The sequence below is a fragment of the Cyprinodon variegatus genome, unplaced genomic scaffold, assembly GCF_000732505.1.
Source record: "Cyprinodon variegatus isolate N-32 unplaced genomic scaffold, C_variegatus-1.0 Scaffold11, whole genome shotgun sequence".
Lineage (NCBI taxonomy): Eukaryota > Metazoa > Chordata > Actinopteri > Cyprinodontiformes > Cyprinodontidae > Cyprinodon > Cyprinodon variegatus.
In genome coordinates this window covers 897,652-911,110 of record NW_015150464.1, presented here as the reverse complement: position 1 = coordinate 911,110, position 13,459 = coordinate 897,652, and the positions used below count along the sequence as shown (strand labels likewise).

The 13,459-nt window shown below is 35.3% G+C and overlaps 1 protein-coding gene across 1 annotated transcript in view; it reads left to right on the top strand.

Moving 5' to 3' along the window:
• The first annotated feature begins 5,515 nt into the window (after window positions 1-5,515).
• Window positions 5,516-13,459, top strand: part of polr1b (polymerase (RNA) I polypeptide B) — a 19,303-nt gene continuing 11,359 nt past the window's right edge. Inside the window, exons 1-8 of the mRNA XM_015381159.1 lie at window positions 5,516-5,729; window positions 6,564-6,731; window positions 6,839-6,985; window positions 8,583-8,715; window positions 8,802-8,938; window positions 9,021-9,244; window positions 11,036-11,207; window positions 12,429-12,600. Coding sequence (XP_015236645.1) covers window positions 5,553-5,729; window positions 6,564-6,731; window positions 6,839-6,985; window positions 8,583-8,715; window positions 8,802-8,938; window positions 9,021-9,244; window positions 11,036-11,207; window positions 12,429-12,600 — 1,330 coding nt within the window. The 5' untranslated portion in view covers window positions 5,516-5,552. The remainder of the gene's footprint in view (window positions 5,730-6,563; window positions 6,732-6,838; window positions 6,986-8,582; window positions 8,716-8,801; window positions 8,939-9,020; window positions 9,245-11,035; window positions 11,208-12,428; window positions 12,601-13,459) is intronic.

Below are 13,459 nucleotides of genomic sequence, written 5' to 3'. Positions count from 1 at the left end.
TATTTCCAGACAAAATCTTTTTTTTTCAATTTTTTGTTTACAAGGAAGAGAAATCTGTCTCGTTAGAAATATTTCCAGACAAAATAATAAGGAAATTAAAGGAACAACGGCCATAAGTTCTACATGTCAAACACTGGGCTGCAGCCAACAGCATGCTGGCTACCTGAGCAGGTAACACAGCTAATTAACCAGCTGATAGCAGTTGGCCTATTTTATGTTATTGCTTTGGTCTCAATTAAATTAATAAAAATTTTAAACAACAGTTATATCAGGAAAATTGCATTTTGTTTCACTAACATTTCTGACCCATGCCAACTGTTACTTGTGAGCTGTTTTAAATCAGCTGCATGAACAGCCTATCTAATAGATGTACGTATAGAATTTGAATAGGCCGTTCTAAAACCCATTTAATTTTATCAATATTTAGCAGCAAACTGGATGATTTCAGTTTTTAATCCTGATGCATTCCCCAAGTATGTCTCAGCTCAAAAAATTGATGTTTAGACGTGTTCGTGGAAGATTCTCAGAGCGAAAACAGAACCTATTTATTTCACTTCCTGCACAAAATAACACCAACACAGTTTATTAAAGACAATAAATGAATGGTTGGGAAACACAAAAATTGTGAATGTATATTTTACAGCACTGTAATTTACTTAGAATATTTCCGTTTTTAGAGCACAGCCAGTTATTTTTCTATAAACGAATAAAAACTTATATAATAGAACTGCAGTACGCTCAAAACTAGTCAGAATCACAAGCTTATATATTCATCCAAACCATATTTTTCTAAATTGCAGTAAATTGAAACCAACAAAGTTGATGTTGTACATTGTAATGTAATAAAGTAAATTTATTCTGACATTGTGGTGTGTTATTGTGTTTTAATGCAGATTGTTGTTTTGTTATCTTTAGACCTGTGCCACAGTTTAGACTTTTTGTAATCCAGTCCATCCAAGTCAGGTCCATCTTTACACCATCTTTTATTTTAATTTATTCATGTATTTTTACAGTATGTTATTTATTCTCTTTCCTTCCACTGAGCTTTACCTTAATGGGGGTGAATATAAGCCACACACTGAGAACCTTATGTTTATATTTATGACAGATCTATTGGTATTTTCTTTTTTCATTCTTAAATATACACTAGTTTCCAACTACGTTCATTTTTCCATGAAAGATTGGTTATAATTAAATGCATCTTTGCTGTTCCTCTAATTCTATTTTAAATTAAAAATAAATAAATGTGCTTAGATCAAGTCAAATACAACTTGTTCCTTTGTTTTTCTTTTTTGAATGAATAAATACATGTTTTTTAGATATTTCACTAACAAATCCCCTAACAGGAAATTAATATCTGTGATAAAATATGAGTGAGGAAGATGTAAAAAACAGATAAACTCTAAATGGCAAAATGTGCCAAAATAGCTCATTTAAAGGATTTAAAGTAATCAATTGCTTTTATAACTTTGCTTCTTTTATGCACGTGTTTAAATAAAGCTATATAGCTATTAAGATTCTTTACTCTTTCTGAATTCTTTCATAAGGATTTTCAGATTACAAAGTAGGATTTAACGTATTTTAGGGGTTTATTTTGATTTCTTAACATAGATTTCAATAATTAATTAAGAATTAAGAAATTAAGAAATAAAGTTTACTATAGAAATAAAGTTTACTAATTATTACTTTTAGGTTACCAGAGAAAGTAAAGTGTTATCAGTTGTAGTTTTTTGATGTAGGCTGCATGGTGGATGTTCAGGTGGAGTCGCTGTGAGCTCAGGAATCTGCAGCGCTTTCGGTTTGTAAAACAGACGATTTTCATGCTTTAAAATGCTTTCTTTATACAGTTGAGTGTGACCTAGCTGATATTGGGGTGTGTGAGTTGCAAAAAGACTCTCCTGTTGTATTTCTCAAGAAACGTTCCTTTAAATTCATTTTTAAAGAGTCCAAAAAATCTTTTTACATAAGCTCTAAAAACAGTGAGGTTGAGTTTGTTTTTTAGTAAATTTACGGGCATTTATGTGGAACTTAACTGACAGAATAAAATTATTGGATTATATGGAACTACCAAAGAAAACATGTTTAACATTCAAAGGAATAAGTAAATTAAATTTCCGACAAAAAAAAAAAAAAAAAAGAAAAATATTGAAGTCATACCAAAATATTTTTGCTGAAAGAGCATTCCCAGAAAAGGTGGTTAATGTTTCCTGTTCAATTTGACCAAAGGAACAGTGAGAATCAATATTTAGAATATATTTATTCAATACTGAATTTACAGGATAACACCTGCGTAGAATTTTAAAGGACACCTCCTGTACTTCATTTCAGACAAAATACTTTCTTGGCAACAGCCATTTTTGTTCCCAATCAATGTCTGAATAAAGATTGGTCCAAAAAAAGATTGAGGCAGGTTTGCTAATAGTATTCCCCTGGATTATTCCAGAGATGTGGGAGCACTCAACTTCACTGACAAAGATGTGAGTTGTTTGATAGGGCCAGTAACACATTGGTGGACTTTTTACATGCCTGAGGGGTCATTGGTGATTTCATTAATTAAAGAGCAGAAGGTGATAAAAACAAGAGAGCTAGGCTCTAAACAGACATGGTCATGGCTGGATTCTAACATTTGTTAGCTGTCAGAATTCAGTCAGAATTCCTAGATTAAAGTTAGAACTGTGAGAAAAATCAGAATTCTGAGATTAAAATCAGAATTGTGGAAAAAAATCATAATTCTGAGATCAAAGTCAGAATAGTTAGAAAATTCAGAATTCTGGGGTTAAAGTCATAATTCTGAGATTAAAATAAGAATTGTGAGGAAAAATCTGAATTTTGACTTTTTTCTTACATTATACTGTAATAAAATTTAAAAATCAGTTAATTTTTTTTTTTTGTGGACTCTAATCCTCTTCCGTACTTTTGACACATTCCTTAGAACTGTAAATTTACAGTAATTGTTACTATTCTTTCAAGGCTGCACTTTTAAAGAGATTAAATTGTCCATTGAGCTGTTCCCAAAAAAAAATTATTTTCGTTTTACACTTGTGTAACCAAAATGACAAATAAAATCTGTCTAAGGTCTCTAAGTCTAAAAAGGTGTTATTCAACTAATTGAATAACATCTTTAAATTTAATAATTTAAAGATTGAATTCTGTGAGCTATAAGAATTAAATTCTTCAAAAGAGGTTTCTTATTTTTCTAGGTAAAATTGCTGAGAATTTTATTTTATTTCTACAATTACAATCTTTCTCTACAATCAACAAAAAGCGATAGGGCAGGATTTGCAAGTCTTGAAATGCCTTCGGCTAATTCTCTTCAACCACTAGATGGTGCTAATGTGTCCAATGACGTCATTATGTTCAGAGTTAAATGGCCACTGGAGTGGATCGTTCATCGCCGGGTGCGGTGGCGCGCGCCTGTAATCCAAGCTACCGGGAGGCTGAGGCTGGCGGATCGTTTGAGCTCAGGAGCTCTGAGCTGCAGTGCACTATGCCGATCGGGTGTCCGCACTAAGTTCGGTATCGATATGGTGCTCCTGGGGGAGCCCGGGACCACCAGGTCGTCTAAGGAGGGGTGCACCGGCCCAGGTCGGAAACGGAGCAGGTCAAAGCCCCCGTGCCGCTCAGTAGTGGGATCGCGCCTGTGAATAGACGCTGTAGCGCAGCCTGAGTAATACAGCGGGACACAGTCTTTTTTCTCCTCCACAAACATTATAATAACAACTACTTTACGCTGAAATGAGTAAAGAAATATTTTAAAGCATCAAAATAATCGTTTTTTACAAACCAAAACCACTGCAGATGACTGGGCTCACAGCGCCTCCTCCTGGACAACGGTACACATAACCATAAAAAAAACTACACAACAGTAAATATCACTACTGTTGTTTTATTTCTCCTGATAAAACAAAAACATAACTGGAAACGTTAAAAGATGAACCGCCGTTTTTTAATTAACTGAAAGTTAAAACAATCAAACAAGCAATGAAATCCAAGGATGAATAAATGAGAAAAAGCGGAAAAAACAGAGATCAATTGAAGCCAGTTCAGAACAGTCAAGTGATGAATCTAGAAATTCCACAGGAAAACAAAATAAACTTGTAGATGTCCGAAGTGCCAGAATAATTTATAATGGAGACCTGTTAATAACCTGCAGAGACAGCCTCAACAAGGCAAGGCTATAAGAATGAACAAGATTGAGGGAAGAAGAGTTCAGTGCAGCTTGGTGGAGAGCAAAAGGATGAGCTGGGGAGTCATTGGACCTCTAAAAGTAACTGACAAAGAGATTCTAGAAAACATAAGTGGTGCAAAAATTAAAAAAAAAAAGCTAAAGGGTTAAAAACAACAACTTTAAATTAAACAGTTCGGAAAAATATTATTAATTCATTATTATTATTTTTCTTTTCTGGGGGTGAGTCTTGTTTCCTGTTTCCTTGTGTAACTCCTTATCAGTTGGTGGCGGTAATGCACTTTGACTAGTTTGCCAACCAACCGCTATAAAACTTCACAAGAAGAAGAAGAAGACTTTTAACAACAATTTATTTACACAATTCAAACATATAAATAATGGACATAAAACAAGTGTTAGTTAAAAATCATTAAATAATGAGCTTGTCAAAATGTAGTTCTCCATCATCTGACACAACTGAATAAATAAAATCCTCCATGTTCTGTGTGGTTCTGTGGAAGTGAAACTCCAGCCTTATTACTTAGAAGAAGAAGAAGAAGAAGAAGAAGAAGAAGAAGAAGAAGAAGAAGAAGAAGAAGAAGAAGAAGAAGAAGAAGAAGAAGAAGAAGAAAGGAACTGACTTGTTTTTTTAATAACTTTATTTGAACAGTAACAATGACAAACTCAAACAATACAGTATGAAAAAAATCACAAAATATAGTCAATCATACCTCCTAACACTTTTCTTAATATTTTTTTCTTTTCTTTCAAGTTTCAATGTAAACAGATGTTCAGTTTATGCAATACACTTCAGAAAGAGAGAAAAAAAAAATCGAAAATCCAAAGATATATATAATTACATATGTCGAATATAACAGAATTATAATGAAAGATAAATTAACAAAACAAAAAATACAAAACACACACACACACACACACACACACACACACACACACACAAAGTAAGCATTATTCTTTAATTTGGGCTGAAATAAATTAGAGGTGATATGACAATTTTTTTGCTTTTGTCCAAAAGGAACTGTGTTGTTGCTGAATGAGTCTGTCTTTTTTATTTTAATTGAATTCTTTTTTTAAGTTTTGTATGTCTCCATTGGTTGTAATATCACTGCCTGTTTATTATTATTATTTATTTATTTCTGTTGCCTTGAACAAATTAAGTTGATCTCTGTATATAACAACTATTTTCTCTTTCTTGTAAGAAAAGTGGAGATTCCTACTTGAAAATGTAAATTGTAAAAAATAATATCCTCCACCAGGTGGCGGTAGAGACAGCAAACCTTCGAGCTCCTCTTCCTGTGATTCAGACACGTGCTTCCTGTGTCAGCGGGCCCATGTGGTAAACAAGCTCAGGAGTGGAAGCCCAATAATGGAGTTTACTGATAAGTGGACGAATTTACCTCCAGGACCGAGTCTGAAAAACCTGACGGACGGAGGGTTCGGGAAACTGAAGGACAAACAGCATGCTGCGGTGCAGGACTTGACCAAAGCTCACATCGAGTCGTTTAACCAGGCTGTTACTGAGGGACTCACACGGGTGGTTCAGGTCAGTCCCACCGAGGGTTCAATTACGGAATCACTCTGTATTTAGAAATAGAAGCAAGGAACGCACTTTGTCCCGTATTACTGTGAGAGTAAAAAAAATGTAAACAAAAAGCTAATGAAAACAAGGGCACCTTAGATACAAAACTTACGGTAAAGTTGTTCCTGATAATTTTTCTCTTTTTCAACTGTAGCCTGCAGTCATTGCATTAAAGGCACAAATATCTTTACAGGTTTGCACAAGTTTGCTGTTGCACAAAAATCTGCACTATTTATTTATTGTTTCATATTCATTTTTACAGTTTTAAAGTTAAGCAGGACAAGCTTAAGTTTAAGACACTTATTTTATCCAACAAAGTTTGTTATTTTGTATTAAAGTGAATTTCTGGATAATAAGTAATTTTCCAAGTGTTCATGTCACTCACAAATATGCATCTCATTCAATCAGATTTGAGTCAAATAGTAAGAAATAATTTCACACACAAATGAGGGCTGGAAAAATGAACCACCACCCCAGGAGGGGTAAAGGCAATCAAACATGCAGTGTCCCTTATTTTTCCAGGGATAAGATTAAAAAACTAGGCTCTGTAAACGTATGACAAGAGTCTATTTATGTTCATTTAGATGTGAATGACATAAAAAATGACTTTTATTTAATAGTTTGCTTTCTAAAAGTTGTCCTTTTCTATTTCATTGGTATCTTCCTGCTTTATTTCCTTTCTTCCTAGGTAATGCTTTTCTTTTTGCCTCCATCATGCACGCCACTTCCTTCCTGTTTTGCCTTTTTTCCACCCTTCCAAACACGACTGTACAGATTGGATTGTTTTTTTTCTTTTAGGCCATCCCACCCTTGGAGTTCATGTTCAAACAGGACAGGGTGACCCTAACATTTGTGGAAGCCACCATTCACAACCCGGTGGTCACCAAGGGGAGCGTCTGCACAGAGATGAAGGTGTTCCCTGCAGAGTGTCGGGGAAGAAGATGTTCCTATAAAGGGAAGCTGGTGGTAAGATGGGATTATTTCCTTTCCTTTTGCAGCAGCAAGCATCCTTCAGATGAGGATCCTAACAGAAAGGTTTGTCCACTGATTGTGTGGGCTTTGTGTCGTTTCAGGCCGACGTCAGTTGGGCGATTAACGGAATTCCTAAAGGTATCGTGAAGCAGTCGCTGGGCCAGGTTCCGATCATGGTGAAGTCACAGCTATGCAACCTCCATGGCCTGTCCCCTAAAGAGCTCGTAAAGCATCACGAAGAAGCAGAGGTTGGCTTATCGTTGCTATAAAAGTCCTATTAGAGTTAGAGTTTTTATCTTTAACAGGAGGTTTCTTCCTGTTCAAAGGGAGTTTTTCCTCTCCACTGTCACTACAAGCATGCTTAGTGTAAAGGGATTGCGTTTGAGTCAATTAGTCGATGGAATCAACTGGTTTTCCTTAGATAGAAATCTTTGAATCAATTTGACTGTATGATCTGGTGAACTGTAAAGTGCCTTTAGATAACACGTGTTGTGAATTGGCGCTATATAAATAAAATGAATTTATTCATCTTGTTAAGTCCATTATAAGATAACTATATGGAGAGCCATTTCAGCCAAAATTAAATAAATAAATAAATGGGTGAAATAAATAAAAAATAAGTTAAAAAAAATGAAGAAAATAAGTGAAATAAATAAAAAATTTGTAAAATAAATAATTTAGCTTTTTCATTAAACCAATTTTTAATTTATTTATTTTTCATATTATCAATTTCCTAATTTCTCTTTTTCATTTATCTATTTGTCATTTATCCCTTTATCCATTACCCATTTTTCATTATTCTAATTTTCATTTAACCACTTTTCAATTTCCCTTTTTCATTAAGCCAATTTTTTTATTTATTTATTAAAAATGGGTAAATGAAAAATAGATAAAAGAAAATGGGTAAGTTAAAAAAGGGATATATGAGAAATTGATTAATGGAACTGGGAAATAGAAAATCGGGTTAATGGAAAAAGGAAATTGAAAAATAGTTAAATTAAAAAATAGATTAATGAAAAATGGGTAAATAAATAAAGGGATAAATGAAAAATGGACAAATGGAAAAATAGATAAATGAAAAATAGATAAAACAGAAATTGAGAAATAGATAATCTGAAAAATAAATAAATTAAAAAAATTGGGAAAAAGGGAAATTGAAAAGTGGTTAAATGAAAATTAGATTAATGAAAAATGGGTAAATGGATAAAGGGATAAATGACAAATAGATAAATGAAAAAGAGAAATTGGGAAATTGATAATATGAAAAATAAATAAATAAAAAATTGGTTTAATGAAAAGGCTAAATTATTTAACAAAATTTGTATTTATTTCACTCATTTTCTTCATTTTTTTTATTTATTTTTACTCATTTTTTTATTTATTTCACCCATTTATTTATTTATTTAATTTTGGCTGAAATGGCTCTCCATACATTATAAGATAACTGCACATTATCGAAGGTAAGTGAGATAATCCACACTGCTCCCCAGGAGCTTCACAATGGCAGCCCATAGCTCCCTAAGGGGATGGGTTAAATGCAGAGAGTTCATTTCTTTGCCCTGTACTTGTGACAGGGTCATGACAATAAAAAGTAAAAAAAAAACAAAAAAGATGATCCAGCCCTATTGTATAGATATTAACAATAACAACATTGAGTTTAAAGTTTTCTAATGGCTGCATCCTGCTTTGAAGCTGTAGTGGTTTATATATTTAACAAATCTGAAAGTAATGAAGAAAAGTGACTATTTCTCAAAGGTCTGGACCAGAAAACAAAGGAGTATTTAAAAAAAAAAAAAAAGACAAGCATGGTGGTGGCAGGATGATGCTGAGAATTGAATTTCACAGGAAATGGGAGGTTACTTCATCATGAACGGGATCGAGAAGGTGATCCGTATGCTGATCATGCCGAGGAGGAACTATCCCATTGCCATGTCCAGACCTAAGTGGAAGAGCAGGGGACAGGGATACACCCAGTATGGTAAACATGTGGGGCTCACTGTGGGAAAAGCTCCATGATTTTTAAGGGGAACTCCTCAAACAGTGAATGCTGTCTTCTCCTGGCAGGTATTTCTATGCGCTGCGTGAGGGAGGAGCACTCTGCCATCAATATGAACCTTCATTATCTGGAAAACGGCACCGTGATGCTGAACTTCATCTACCAGAAGGAGCTCTTCTTCCTCCCTTTAGGCTTTGCTCTGAAGGTATCAAGCTGTTTAAATTTGTTCCATCTTTCCTAGATCTTAGTTTCCGCTTTTGACGCCTTTCTCTGTTCTGCCTCCTTAGGCGCTGGTAGACTTCACAGATTTCCAGATCTACCAGGAGCTGATCAAAGGGCGTGAGGACAACTCCTTCTATAAAACCTGTGTGTCAGAAATGCTGCGCATGGTGTCGGAGGAGAGCTGCACCACCCGCAGCAAGGTGCTCGACTACCTGGGAGAGCGCTTTAGGGTAAAGCTGAACCTACCGGAGTGGTACACCAACGAACAGTGCGCCAACTTTCTCTTAAAGTAAGCACATAAATGATGATGATTTATTCATTTTGGTGATTTAAATATCCACTTAAATCTGCTGCTGTAATAAAGAACTGCAAGGATTATGCTGTAACATTGCGGAAAATACAATTATATTGCAAAAAATCGATCATCGCAAGTAAAGTTCAGTATTTAGTTTTTCATTTTATATGGTGACATTTTTATAAAAACAGATTTAAGTGTCAGAAAATTAGAATATTGGGCGAAAGGTTGAATTTAGGGAGCTTTGCTATTAGGGCTGGATATTTTCGCCAAAGTCCTGAATCGATTGATCTTGATTCAATCTGTTTTTTCAATAATGAAAGTGGTTCAACTGCGTTTCAAAATACTCATGTATTTTGTTTTTTCTTGTCACATTAAACACAAAGTGCAAACTTGTAAATCAGACAGTTTAAACATGAGATGTGAACCAAACTGTCTCAAAAGTGCAAACTTGTTTGTGAAAAGTGAAAAAGTGAAGCCTCACTCGAGCAAGCAGGCGTGACACGGCAGACATGCATGAGCTGCATTATCTTTAATGCACAGACCATATTTGTAGCGTCGTCTCTAACAACTACAGGGTGTTTTCTGGTCAGCCCCCATTTGTTAATGTCTTCAGTCAACCTATTGGGTATATTTGCAGCTGTCTGGCTTGAAGTCATCTTGAGTGCATCTTTCCTGCTTATTTGAATGTAAATGTCACTATAAAATGAATCGGATCTCATTCCCTAGACATCGATTTTGCAAAAACGTAAAGGAATCTATTCAAAAATCGATTAAATCAATTTTTTTTACCCAGCCCTATTTGGTATTCAGACCCCAAACTGCAAAATTTACTAAAGACATCTGTAAATGTTTCCTGAGTCTCTAAATAATTCTTCTAGGATCAGTGGGGTTTTTACTGAGTTTTGTTTCTTAGCATATGCATAGAGTGTCAGATCCATTCCTTAGTATTATCCTCCTGGACAATGGTTCACATAATCATTAAAAAAACCCTAAACAACAGTAAATATCACTACTGTTGTTTTATTTCTAATAAAAGAATAATATCTTTGGAAATGTAAAAAGATGAACTGCCATTTTCAATAAACTGAAAGTAAAAACAATCAAACAAGTAATAAAATCAAAGGTTTCCTCCACCAGGGGGCGGTAGAGACACCAAACCCTTCAAACATCACCACACAAACCTGAAAATGTTTCCCAAGACGCTAAACAACTCCTCTTGGATCAGTGGGATTTTTACTAAGTTGTATTTCCTAGCATACGCATAGAAAGTTAAGTGGAAGGAAAACATTTGGTTAAAAATAGAGAAAATGCAATTAAGATGATCGTTATGCACAGATGAAAATGCATCAAAAGTGTAAATCACTTTACTCGGGCTAAAGGGAAAATAACTAGGCAGTTGCTCTGTGCTGCAGTCTTTTTTTAGATGAACATTAAGTTTGAGTTTAATTTAAATGATCAGTCTGGAGGATAAGTGTAGAGGTACATAATCTATTTATACTGAAGTCCAGTGAGAAGTTTTCACGTTCAGTGATGATTGGAATCTCCATATCCTCTGCCGGTGTCGGTCCCCTTGGTTTTCTGCTGTCCACAGTCAATGCAAATGTCTATTAGGAGAGTTTAAGAGGACTTGAAGCCTCCTTCTCTAATACAGAAGATGATTTTATCAATAAATGCAGGTATCAGAGGTCAATGATGTCCAGTATTGCGTGTCATTGCAGCATCCACAGCATTGACGTGCAGAACTTCATCATAACTCTAAATGTTTCTGTGTTTTCTGTGCAGCGAATGCATCTGCATCCACCTGAAGTCTGACATAGAAAAGTTCTACCTGCTTTGTCTCATGACCCGGAAGCTTTTCACGTATGCCAAACAGGAGTGCATGGAGGAGAATCCGGACAGCTTGATGTGCCAGGAGGTTCTCACTCCTGGTCAGCTCTACCTCATGTTTCTAAAGGCAAGTTTCAACATTTCAGCTTCATACTGGGTCCTGGTTGGTTTCTGTAAGTAGAGCAAAGCTGTCCTTCCTTGGTTCCTTTCATTCCTCTTTATGTCATCTAGAGCTGAAACCATCAGAATAATCCTGATAAATTAAATCGGAATTATTCAAATAATCCTCGTGTAATTTTGTACTAGATTAATCGTTAACTGGAGCATAGAGACTCTAAAAAGTTTCTTAAGCTGACAGAGCGACCCACTTAGAACACGTTTCTTCTGTCAATGTTCTCTATCCAGAACCTCAAGTTGAAAAGTTTTAATTTCACTTGGTCTAATTCTGTAAAAAATCTTCTTTAAGAAATCTTTTACTATCCAATTATTAATTAATAAATATAATCGACAGATTGGCTTTTGGGAAGTGGATAAGACAAACGATAGTCTAATGAGGGCTTAGAGACGCAGGAAACTACAGACGTTGAGGTTCATCACACCGCTGAGCAGAATAATCACTGGAAATCATGTGGCATGGCAGGGAAGCTGGTATTTTTATGAATGTCTGAAATTTGTCAAAAGTTTTTTGTTGGTTACGGAGGCTGACTGTAAGGAGATGACGCTGTCCGTTCATGCGCTCTTTGTCATCTGAGCCCGAACTGAACCGCGCCGAGCCCTACTGATGAACTAGTAGCATGTTAGTGCGGTCCGGTTCAGTTGTGTATGCGATTTACACTCAACAGTTATCTCTGTTACTGTGCTCGGACCGATCTCAGCACGGTTTCAAAAAGGTAGTGTAAATGAGGCTTATCTTTTTTTCTTACATTCGGTCTGCTTTAAATTGACCACAGTTAAATAAAGCACAGATTCCCATAGTAGTTTTCATTTATTTCCAGGACGGTGGTCTGCCCTGCCCCAGGAGTTTCTTCATTTCCTCCATCCTTTCCTTTTTGCATATTTCCTCTTCGTTTCGTTTTTAACCCATTTTATTTTCTTCCCGTTTTATTCCTTGTCCCAGTCCTTCTGTGTTCCCCTCCTTTCTTCTGTCCATGCTTCTCAGCTTTTATTTATGGTCGATCACCCTGGAAATGTTTCCCAAACTTTGAAAATTAACATTTTAAAATGCTGATAAATGACTAACAAAAATATATATATATATTATCAAGCATTAATGACATGGTAAAATCTGAAATATGACTGCCGAAATATTGTTTTCGTCCTCCTAAAGTCTCCACCGATACGTTCACAGGAAAAACTGACGGCGTGGCTGGTGTCCGTAAAGCTGGGCTTCGACAAACGAGGGTCTAAACTGGGCAATGGATGGAGCACTGAGAACGTGATGAAGATGTTAAACATGGGATCAGATCTGACCAAACCTTTTGAATATCTACTGGCCACCGGGAACCTCCACTCCAAGACAGGTGCGAGGAAAAGGACAGCAGATGTTAACAAACAGATGCAAAATTTATTTGTTTTAACATTATGAAAAAATAGAACAAAAACTACTGTTGCATCGGTGCAACAGTAGTTCAAACCTTTCATAATATGTGCCAAATTACAAAAAAAATGAAACACAATTCATTGATCTTTGGCTTTGAACAATAGCCAAACCTTGTTTGTTTTCATCTTGTTTAATCTCTGATTCTTTTTTCTTTTATAGATATGCTTTCTTTCTATGTGTTTATAGTTTGCAGATATGAGCCAAACTTTTCCAGCTTTTGTTGTTTTTTAGGGTTTTGTAAATAAAGTTGGAATGTTAATGAAAAATGTTAAAGTCAAATGTTGTAGGGGACAAAAGAACACTAGAATCTTCTTCTTTTAGCACCTCAATGATAAATCTAATTGGGAAATGGTGTGTTTTTTAGGGAAGGGATGTGTAAATTGTTGTGGATGATTGAAGGGAGCTTTGCATTAAATACCGTAATATTTAGACTATTAGCTGCACCTGAATATAAGCCGCAGAAGCTAAATTGCATGATTTGTACATATACAAGCTGCACCGGACTATATGCCGCAGGTTTTTATGTTTAATGTCCGTCTTTCTCGCTGTCGTTTACGGAAGAGGATTAGGGCCATTGGAAAAAAAAAAAGTTAACTGATTTTTACATTTTATTTCAGTTTAGTATGGGAAAAAAGTCAGAATTCTGACTTTAATCTCAGAATTTTTGACTTTAATCTCAGAATTCTGACGTTTTTCTCAAATTCCGACTTTCTTCTCAGAATTCCGACTTTCTTCTCAGAATTCCGACTTTCTTCTCAGAATTCCGACTTTCTTCTCAG